The sequence below is a fragment of the Arctopsyche grandis genome, chromosome 1 (assembly GCF_051622035.1).
Source record: "Arctopsyche grandis isolate Sample6627 chromosome 1, ASM5162203v2, whole genome shotgun sequence".
NCBI classification, from domain to species: Eukaryota; Metazoa; Arthropoda; class Insecta; order Trichoptera; family Hydropsychidae; genus Arctopsyche; species Arctopsyche grandis.
In genome coordinates, this window is record NC_135355.1 from 23,311,783 (window position 1) to 23,323,696 (window position 11,914).

An 11,914-nucleotide genomic window follows, 5' to 3' on the forward strand; every position below is an offset into this window, starting at 1 on the left:
CGCAATAGCAGACAATATCATATGACTCATTATCTACCCGTAAATCACATTGTTATCCATATCACCACACTATAATGATTCAATTAAACCTATATGTACGTAAATGAATTTTTAGTGTGATAAAAACCTTAGAAGACTTAACTTCTCTCCAAAGTTTTATATATTAACTCAACACCATGAACACCTGTGCAGCTTATGTACTTTTACTTTTTAGCAGTAAGTAATTTTTATATCACATTATACAAACTTATGTAGTACCTTGTGTTCCATTATACATATATGTACATTGAACAAAGTATAAAATGATAATCTAATAAAATAAATATGGTAATATTTTAGTGGTAAACTGTCTAAATATCAGTAAAAACACCCAACCGGATTATAGAATTGTAGGAGGTATACCGACTACTTCGTCGGTTATACCTTATCAGGTAATTAAAAAAAAATATGACTTGATGTGTGTGTATGTATGTATATATTACTCGTATTCTGTATATATTACATGTATTTGAATATTTTAGGTGTCTATACAGAACTATTATGGTATACAGGGATACAGACATTTTTGTGGTGGAATGTTGGTTACAGTTCGACATATTCTTACAGCTGCACATTGCGTATATGATTATAATGGGTATGCTTGTTATATTTTGCCTAGGTTTAACCTATATAGTTCCAAACTTTATCATATTTGAACATAAATCCTGATATTCCGTTTAAAATATATGTTTTTTAATTACGACACAACATGGAATCGTATTTTCTATTGAAAACTTAAAATATCGAAATTTCTCTCTCTTCCAAATGGTAGTGAAGCGGTATATTTCAAATTTAATATTTTAAAATAGTGATATCACTGTTCGTTACGAAAAATGGTTCAGAGACAAGATATGACTTTTCTTATAGATCTATGCCCAGTAAACACGAATCTGGTAATAAAAAAATGTTGATTGGCTCGAGATTTTATGTGTTTTTTAAATCGCGCGATTTTTCTATATCTTCGTGTTGTTCGGTGAATGTCTCAAAATCTGTCAATTTCCTGTTCAAAATGAATATTGGAATCTATAGTCGGGTATTTTATCTTTCATTTGTAGTACTTATCAGCTTTCAAATCTCTCTAAGTAGTCGTCCAGTTCAAATCAAAAGTCAAAAGTACATATTTTCACTTGGAATTTTTTCCCACTGTTAATACTATTTTATATTGAGTTTTTTCTATTGAAACATGTTTATTGGGATAGTGTTCTGGCCACACTATTTTTTTCGTTTAAAAGAGTTATTTGGAAGTGTGCTGAATTTAAAATCGGTAAAGAAAAGAAAAGTCATATCTCGTCAAAAGTTGTCATTTGTCGAACAGTGTAATCAAAGTTCTGAAACTGCAAAATATATATATATATATATATATATATATATATATATATATATATATATATATGTATATATATATATGTATATATATATATATATATATATATATATATATATATATATATATATATATATATATATATATATAATATATATATGGAGTCCGAGTCCGACTGTCACCGTGTCCGCGCGCGTTTCTCTCGCTCTCACTTTGCATTTCGAAATACTCGGACTCCCCACCCATCTATCACTACAAAACTAACCGTCTACTCACTTATTTAACTAATTGCATCCTAGTATAATTTAAGTGTAAAAATAAACAGATGATCGGCCGTTAACAGCGTTTTTTAATATCAGTGATTGCGTAAAATTTTTGTGTTAATTTTGTGTCAGTTACAAAAGCGTATACGAACGAGATACATCTCCCTACCTGAATACAAAAAAAAATAAGGGTCCCTGCTCGTCAGCCAAAATTCGGTCCCACAGAAGCAATAAATCTTCCACATAATTGCTTTCAGACAAAAATTTTTAACGAACTTTACTTAATAGAATAATAGCAAACAGAAACGGTGTTTCCCAACTGTCTAATAGTTCTTTTTCATATTTAATTTATATTAAAGTAATTCGTGTAATTTTATATTCTTTACTAAATTTATTATTAAAATATTAAATTGCAAACCGCACTCACACATATATAAATCCGTTGTCTCCAAAGAGGCGTCTCACGATAAAGATCTGTAAAGAAAGTAGTATAACAATTGCTAATCTATTATTATCATAACTAACTACTTTCACTTACAAAGTAACCCTGTTAAATGGCATGTAATAACTCATAAGTGATCCAAGTGATACCTAGGATGACTATCAGACAAAGCTGACCACAGAGAAGAGTCTGTAGGAATCTCGTCATAGTCATCGTCATCGAAACATTCGAGAATATTCCGCAACAACAAACCACATTCCTTGCGGAACTCACATTCATCAAAGCAGTTACTGCGACGCAGAATACATTCCCGAAAACCAGACGTCGCACACCTGCAACCATTATATTAAACTCAAGCGGAACGCCCCTACCAGTCGAGTGGAACCAAAACGGTCGAAACACGCCGCCACCATTAAACTACATCGAGCGGAACGGCGCCAATCATTCCAGAAAATTCTACGCCTCGACAAAAGTGCATTCCTCGTTTACGCATCAACAACCACATGCGCTTACGCATCAACAACCACTTCCATCAAGCATTCCAGAAAATTCTACGCCTCGACAAAAGCAAATTCCTCTCGTACGCATCAACAACCCCACCATCGATCAGGTGACTCCAGAAACACTATAAAAGGAGGTACAACCCAAACAACGCCAGTCGACCCACAGCAGCAAGCGCCGACACACAGCAACAGAGAGTCGACATACAGCTCCTGACCAGCCACCACTACACTACGTGGACTTGGAAGATCAACCAGCCGGACGAGCCAGCAACACACTGCCGTATCCAGAGACCTTCCGAACATAGCCGAACAACGAGCCAGCAACACATTGCCGCATCCAGAGACCTTCTGAACATAGCTGAATGCCGAGCCAGCGACACTCTACCATATCCAGAGACCGCTGAACGACATACTTTTGCCCACAAATATAATACCTTTGTACAACCATAGGCAAACAATAAAACTTTATAAAACTAGCACAACAGTGTTTCGTTAGGCCGGGATACGGTCAACACACATGTACCCCGCCTACATTGGTGACCCCGACGTGATCTACGCAACCTTCTGATCATTCAACAGCGCTGTCAACAAACATGTACCCCGCCTACATTGGTGACCCCATCTTTGAACTACGCAGCCTTCATAGCAGTCAACAGCGCAGTCAACACGGCAGCCCACAGTGCAGCCTCCACAACAACCAACAGCCGCCACGACAGCAGTCAACAGCGCAGCCTACATAGCAGCCCACAGCGCAGCCCACATAGCAGCCCACATCGCAGCCTACATAGCAGCCCACATCGCAGCCTACATAGCAGCCCACATCGCAGCCTACATAGCAGCCAACAAACGCCACGACAAGGCAACAGCCAGAAGCCTTCACGCAACCGCAAGCTTCGAGCAACCACAAGCTTCACGCAACCGCAAGCTTCATGCAACCGCAGACTTCACTCAAGACCCGCTGCCGAGACAACTAACTCCAGCACAACCAACGAAGACCAGCACTCAACGCACTTCGTCAACCAACGTTCTTCACGCAAGATCCGCTGTCGAGACAACTAACTCCAGCACAACCAACGAAGACCAGCACTCAACGCACTTCGTCAACCAACGTTCTTCACGCAAGATCCGCTGTCGAGACAACTAACTCCAGCACAACCAACGAAGACCAGCACTCAACGCACTTCGTCAACCAACGTTCTTCACGCAAGATTCGCTGTCGAGACAACTAACTCCAGCACAACCAACGAAGACCAGCACTCAACGCACTTCGTCAACCAACGTTCTTCACGCAAGACCCGCTGCCGAGACAACTAACTCCAGCACAACCAGCAAAACAGTCACGCGAATGACTCCACGCAGAACACAGCAGCCTGCACAACAGCACCATCCAAGCCATCACAAACCTTCACTACCAACGCAGCTCGCCCAAAATAAGCAACCTGGTGGAGAACAAGACTTGGACCGGCATGCAACACAAGACCCGCTGTCGAGACAACTTTCTCCAGCACAACCGGACAAACAACGACGCCATCGAGTCAACAGACTCCAACACATCAAGATTCCCACAAAACCACACACATCGCTAACACTCACCGGAGAGCCATGTAGGAATCTCGTCATAGTCATCGTCATCGAAACATTCGAGAATATTCCGCAACAACAAACCACATTCCTTGTGGAACTCACATTCATCAAAGCAGTTACTGCGACGCAGAATACATTCCCGAAAACCAGACGTCGCACACCTGCAACCATTATATTAAACTCAAGCGGAACGCCCCTACCAGTCGAGTGGAACCAAAACGGTCGAAACACGCCGCCACCATTAAACTACATCGAGCGGAACGGCGCCAATCATTCCAGAAAATTCTACGCCTCGACAAAAGTGCATTCCTCGTTTACGCATCAACAACCACATGCGCTTACGCATCAACAACCACTTCCATCAAGCATTCCAGAAAATTCTACGCCTCGACAAAAGCAAATTCCTCTCGTACGCATCAACAACCCCACCATCGATCAGGTGACTCCAGAAACACTATAAAAGGAGGTACAACCCAAACAACGCCAGTCGACCCACAGCAGCAAGCGCCGACACACAGCAACAGAGAGTCGACATACAGCTCCTGACCAGCCACCACTACACTACGTGTACTTGGAAGATCAACCAGCCGGACGAGCCAGCAACACACTGCCGTATCCAGAGACCTTCCGAACATAGCCGAACAACGAGCCAGCAACACACTGCCGCATCCAGAGACCTTCTGAACATAGCTGAATGCCGAGCCAGCGACACTCTACCATATCCAGAGACCGCTGAACGACATACTTTTGCCCACAAATATAATACCTTTGTACAACCATAGGCAAACAATAAAACTTTATAAAACTAGCACAACAGTGTTTCGTTAGGCCGGGATACGGTCAACACACGTGTACCCCGCCTACAAGTCTATGGCGGTAAGAACTCACTCCTTGAATGGAAATCTCTCTCAAGTACCGCCTTTTTCTCAACACATCTTGGATAAATGCGAGAAAAATAATATCCAAACCTCCAACAAGGTAAGAGTGACGATGGATGATAGCTTAGTTAATAGAAACCTGTATTTAGTCACGTACAATGTAAGAACGTTATCGAGTGAAGGAAGTGTGCTTGCATTAGAGAATGAATTAGAAAGTATCAAATGGGATTTAGTAGGACTTAAGGCTTAGACTTAAGACTTAAGGCTTAGGACTTAGGCGAAGTAAGACGAAAACAGGAAAACCAAATAATCCTAAAAAGTGGTAACTGTCTCTACTGGAGAGGGCTACCAAATGGTAGAATAGGAGGAGTAGGGTTTCTTATCAATAAGAGAATAGAAAGAAATATTATAGAAATAAGCGACATATCGGAACGTATATGCTATGTAGTATTAAGAATCTCGAGCAGGTACACTTGTCAAATCTTCCAAGTGTACGCCCCCACATCTAGCCACCCAGACGAGGAAATAAAAGACTTCTGCGAAAAACTACAGGGCGCATACGATAATAGCCGCCACCACTTTAAAATAATCATGGGCGACTTTAACGCAAAAATAGGACAAAAGGCAAACACAGAAAGAGCAGTAGGCAATTTTGGTACCGGCCAAAGAAACGACAGAGGCGATCGCCTCATAGAATTCGCAGAACACAACAGGCTCTTTATCACTAATTCATTTTTCAGGAAAAACGCAAACAATAAGTGGACTTGGGAGAGTCCTAAAGGAGACAGGAACGAAATAGATTTCATCCTAACAAATACCCTGCACTCCGTTAAAGACGTTAGTGTTTTAAGTAAAGTAGATATAGGTAGCGATCACAGATTAGTCCGGGCCAAGATGGCCATTAATATAAATTGCGAACGTAGGAAACTAATAAAAGGATGCAGTAGCTCTCCAGACTTCGCTCAACTAAGGTCTAGGAAAAAGGAATTCGAACTCGAACTTGGAAATAGATACGAGAAATTAAACCCAGAAGCAGACATCGAGGAATTGAACACTGTAATTAGTTCGGTTCTAACCTCAACAGGTAAGAAATTAGGTGGATTCAGGAAACAGATTAAATTAAGCAAAATTTCAGCGGAAACAAAAAACCTAATTAAGCATAAAAGGAGTTTAGATAGGGATAATAATAAGCAAGAATACAATCTAGTAAATAAGGAAATTAAAAAGAGAATAGTCAGGGATGTCAGGGATTTTAACAGCAAGTTAATAGAAAGTACCATTAAGAATAACCGTAGCCTGAAAAAGTGCAAACAGGATCTTTTCTTAGGCAAAAACCAATTGATCGCAATCAGATCAGAGAGCGGAGTAATAATTAGGAATAGAGAAGAAATCATAGACAGAGTTTACACGTTCTATGCAAAACTATACGAGAACGACAACGGCCAATCCCCCGCTCTGGAATCGACAAACGGCCAAAGGGTTCCTGCAGTATTGCCTAGCGAAGTAGAGGCCGCGCTAAAAACTGCAAAGAACGGTAAAACCCCAGGGGAAGATAATATTCACATTGACTTACTAAAATGTGGCGGCTCCCCCCTAAATAATATCTTAGCTAGGCTTTTCAGCAAATGCATCCAGAACCAAGCTATACCGGAAGGATGGAATAACGCAACTATCATCTTAATACACAAAAAAGGTGATAAAAGCGATATCAAGAACTACCGACCCATTAGTTTACTTTCAGCGGTCTACAAGCTCTTCACGAAGGTTATTACAGAAAGGCTGAAGAATATCCTCGACGAGAACCAACCTATAGAACAGGCAGGATTTAGGGCAAATTTCAGTACAATGGACCACCTCCAAGTAGTTGGCGAACTAATCGAACGCGCCAACGAATATCAACGGCCATTTTGCCTAGGTTTCGTCGATTATGAGAAAGCCTTCGATACAGTGAGCCACAATGCAGTACTTTACGCTCTACAAACACAGGGAGTACCGGAACCCTATGTGGGGCTGTTAGCTGCAATATATAAGAATGCCACAGCTTCGGTTAAAATTTTTTCAGGTACAGATAGATTTAGCATAAGAAAAGGAGTAAGACAAGGAGATACAATCTCGCCCAAGTTATTCAATGCGGTGCTTGAGGGAGTTTTCAGGAACTTGGAATGGGACAAAGCCGGAGTAAGCATCAACGGTCGCTTCTTGAGTCACCTTCGGTTCGCAGACGATATAGTTTTAATAGCTCGTGATTCAGCTGACCTACTTAACAGACTAACACAGCTGGACAGGGAAAGTAGAAAAGTAGAATTAAAAATTAACGTAGATAAGACCAAACTAATGTTCAATAGGTATTGCATGCCTGATAGCATCCCATTAGATGATAAACCAGTAGAAGTAGTAAATAATTATTTATATTTAGGTCAAATAATTGACATGTCTGGTAATAAAGATGAAGAGATAAAGAGACGTATGAAATTAGGATGGAGTGCATTTGGACGGATGAATGCTGTTTTTAAATCAAAAATGCCACTCTGCCTGAAGAAAAAGATCTTTGATCAATGCGTTTTGCCAGTGATTACGTATGGATTTGAAACTTGGACACTGAACACCAAGATGCTACATAAAATCCAATGCACTCAAAGAAGTATGGAGCGCTGTATGTTTGGCATAACCTGAAAAGACAGAAAGCGGAACACGTGGGTGAGAAGTATGACAAGAGTAGTGGACATAGTGGATAGAGTGAAGAGATTGAAATGGCAATGGGCGGGTCACGTAGCTAGGAGGATGGACGAAAGGTGGACAAAAGAATTGCTTGAATGGTACCCGAGAGAATGCAAAAGGGTAAAAGGAAGACCGCAAGGAAGATGGGTGAACGAAATTAGGAAAATGTGCGGGGTGAGATGGATGAGTGTTGCGCAAAACAGAGACGGGTGGAAGCGTGTTGGAGAGGCCTTCATCCAGCAGTGGATGGCGAGTGGCTGTAAATGATGATGATGATGATGATATAATATATATATATATATATATATATATATATATATATATATATATATATATATATATATATATGTATATATATATATATATATATATATATATATATATATATATATATATATATATATATATATATATATATATATATATATATATGTATATATATATATATATATATATATAAATATATATATATATATATATATATATATATATATATATATATATTGTGTTGAGTATATAAAATTTTGTTGCTCATAATAAACTAATGAATGTTTTTCAATTAAAGGAAATTACTTCAACCTGGTTCTCTCCGAATTGTGGCAGGATACGAATTTATAAATCAAACATCACCAATGTATACTCAACAACGTGCAGTTTCATTCATCAGTGCTCACAATGGTTACAGAACTGCTCCTAATGATTTTAACAACGATATTGCAATAATGAAAGTGAGACATTTAATTAAATATGTATACTGTTATATGTATTTTAATTTTTTTATTTAAAGTGGCCAGATATTTTATGTTCGAATGCAGGATGAGCAAAAAAATATGTAAAAGTATTTATTTAATCAAATAACTATATTTAAATATTAAATATATACGTACAGATATTATTTATTAGTAATTTTTGTTGCTAAAATGTTAAACAAAAAAGGTTATATCCAATGAGGCCAACTTTACAAATGGGAGTATTTTTCAATATGGGATAAAATACTCAAATGCAATTCTGTCCAGCATAATGCAGGGTGTCTGACCACTTTATTTTATGGCAAGCTATTCTATTTTATAAATATGTATTTTAACCATTTATTTTGAATATTATTATACATAGGTATATCCCGATTTCTATGTAACGACAACAGTAAGATTAGCGACATTACGACGAACAAAATCGAATGCTGGTGAAATGTGTTTTGTTAGTGGATGGGGAAGATTGTCACCTGGTGAGATAATATGATCTATTTAGATGTGAAGTCAGTGACCGCTCGTATTTTAGATATTTGACATATATACTCATTAATAATGAGTATGTCAAATATCTACATATATGTAAATGCGATTGTTTCATAATTTTTCTGGGGGTACTGCAACGCCGTAATTCCTAGTCACGAGCAGTCACTGTGTGAAATATACATACCCATAATGATTAGTATGATAAAATATGAATACATGTTTTTTTCGGATATAGATATTACTTTACTACCCAATCAATTAATGAAAGTAGACGTGCCATTATATAATTACAATCAGTGCAAAGCTGCTTATGGGTCACGTCTTACTGGAAATATGATATGTGCAGGTTATGCTGAAGGGGGAAAAGATGCTTGTCAGGTACTACATGAATAGAATATAATAATTACATACATATGTACATATCATTTGCATTGGATACGACTTAACTGTGCATTGAAAAAAACAATTTTGTTCCTCAAAATGAATTATTTATGCATTAGAGCAAAAGAAAATGTGCATTTATGCTGCAACGTCACCAAACCACAACCGCCAATATTTATGATTTTTATGTAATAATCACCTTAAAGTCCGCTACAAATAGGCGATAAATTGCACATCACAGCAACGGGTCTACCTCACGGGCCCGAATGTGAAACGCCCGAAAACGCAAAGATCTTGTCGAAAGATAAAAAAAGGGTGCATGGTAAACGGTACATACTCACTTAATTTGCGCGAGCAGGATACAACAGGAACAAGAGGAACAGACTTTTCCTCCCGTATTCTGCGCGCGCACATTAATACAGGAGGACAAGCCTGTTCCTCTTGTTCCTGTTGTATCCTGCTCACGCAAATTAAGTGAGTATGTACCGTTTACCATGCAACCTTTTTTTTTGATCTTTCGATTTTCGATCTTTGCCTTCCTATATTTGCGTTTTCGGGCGTTTCACATTCGGGCCCGTCACGGAGACTGCACAGCAACATATCGCCCGTGTATAGAGGGCTTAAAATTAGTAAAATATACAAAACATGTAATTATTTATAGCAGTTTCGGATCAAGTAAATGGGGGGCCCCAAGCGCATTTGAAATTTGAGGCCCCCACTTCAGTAACAAAATATATTATCATCGTATTTTACCATGATTTTCAGTATATGCTTTTTCATTAGGATTTTACATACAAAACCATTTTTTATTTATTTATTTGCTATATGTACATGAAACACTAATAGTTTTTGGAATAAAATAGCTAATATTTTAAAATACTATGTAAAATGGGTATTAATTTCATTTATTCTTTGCTTACGAACGTATTGTGGAAAATGATAATAATTTGTAAGCTGTAAATTTTGGTAGAAAAGGCCTATTTTGGGGGCGCCGAGTATGATAAACCGCCACTGATTAATAGATTATGGATAGGTAGTACATACATATGTATGTACTTACATCACAGCTGTAGCCAGAATTATTTCCTCATACTTTATATGGACATATCACAGTATCGTTTTTTTCTCATTCAAACAGATGTTAATGTTGATGTACATACATAGATGCATATTGCATATAATGATCTCATTTTATTTTTGAATTACAAAACTGTTTTTAATGGTCTAATAAAATATTTAATTATTTTTTATCCATAATTTATAGGGAGATTCGGGTGGACCACTCACATGTAATGGACAAGTAGTCGGTATTGTTTCGTATGGTATTGGATGCGCACAACGTGGTTATCCTGGAGTATACACTGAGGTGTATAGATATAAAGAATGGATTACGAAACAATCAACAGGAAATAATATAAATTTTTCATTGCCTCTTTTATTTGTTTCCGTAATTATTTCTTCATATTATCTAAATAAATAAAATTGTAATACTATGATTGTATGTATTTCATATATTTGTCTTCATTTCTGTACTTCATTAAATCAATCCTTTTTATTTTGAGAAATACTAAAATCTTTTATCTATAGTGTTAAAGATTTTTTAGATTTATTTTACAAAAATTAAATATAAATATAATAATCAAGTAACCCTAAATCAGAGGGTGAGCCATGATTTCTTGTAAGTGTCATCTTCATTTAAATCTAGTCTACAACAATTACTCGCAAGTCATTACTAAGGGATGGCGGTCAGGTTGCTCAACGGCCATAAAAATAAATTTCTATTATTTATCATTTTTTTGGTCTCCTGTTTTCTCGGACAGTGGAGAGGTCTTTTGATCGCCGTTCTTTAGTCATTACTCTATTCAATCACAATAATGTCAACGATCACAAAAATACCAATAAATATACGTAATTTTATCACATTCTCAGATTATAATGACTAATGACTTGTCAATGATATGACAGAAATGAGCCCTGGATTATTTGTTTTTATTTTATTTTATTTTACATATACAGCCATAAGGACCATTGCACCATAAAACAATAGAACAATAGTGATAAAATAAATAAAATGAAAGGAATAAAATAAAATGCATTTAGCATTTTTACAAATTGGAAAAATGATAATGTAACAAATTTTTACAATTTTGTTTACTAATATTAAAAAAATCAAATTGGCTAAATTCGTTTCCCAGTTTATGAAGTCTGAGTAACGTTGAATTTTTGTTATAATTAGTGGCATAATTTTTGATGTGGCATAAATGGCTGCATCTGGTAAATCTCCCCGGTTATGAACATTTATGAAAAATATATATATTTGTTTTGAAATATATTTTCAATGCGTAACATATTTACATCTACATATAATATTAATTATGTGTATTGTATTATAGTTGAATTAAGTTCTATTTTTAAAAACAACAAAAAATTCTAAAATATAAAACATCATTCGAATCAGTACTGGATAATATGGCTAAACAACTGCATTATGTGGTACCAAGAGTGAATGAGTTCCGTCTCTCGCTAGATTGAAACTCGCGAGATTTT

At 37.0% G+C, this 11,914-nt stretch overlaps 1 protein-coding gene across 1 annotated transcript; it reads left to right on the forward strand.

Annotated features, from left to right (window-relative positions):
* The first annotated feature begins 13 nt into the window (after window positions 1–13).
* LOC143922269 (trypsin I-P1-like) lies at window positions 14–11,345 on the forward strand. The gene is made up of 7 exons (XM_077445497.1): window positions 14–216; window positions 340–431; window positions 522–634; window positions 8,317–8,479; window positions 8,865–8,976; window positions 9,222–9,364; window positions 10,632–11,345. The coding sequence occupies exons 1-7, from the start codon at window positions 177–179 to the stop codon at window positions 10,845–10,847; spliced, it is 879 nt and encodes a 292-aa protein (XP_077301623.1). The 5' UTR covers window positions 14–176; the 3' UTR covers window positions 10,848–11,345.
* The last annotated feature ends 569 nt before the right edge of the window (window positions 11,346–11,914 follow it).

Bases quoted from the DNA above. Each gene is read 5' to 3' on its own strand.
- LOC143922269 (XM_077445497.1), top strand. From the start codon at position 177: ATGAACACCTGTGCAGCTTATGTACTTTTACTTTTTAGCA. The intron at 8,480-8,864 runs GTGAGACATTTA...TATTATACATAG, and splicing joins ACGATATTGCAATAATGAAA to GTATATCCCGATTTCTATGT. The intron at 8,977-9,221 runs GTGAGATAATAT...TTTCGGATATAG, and splicing joins ATGGGGAAGATTGTCACCTG to ATATTACTTTACTACCCAAT.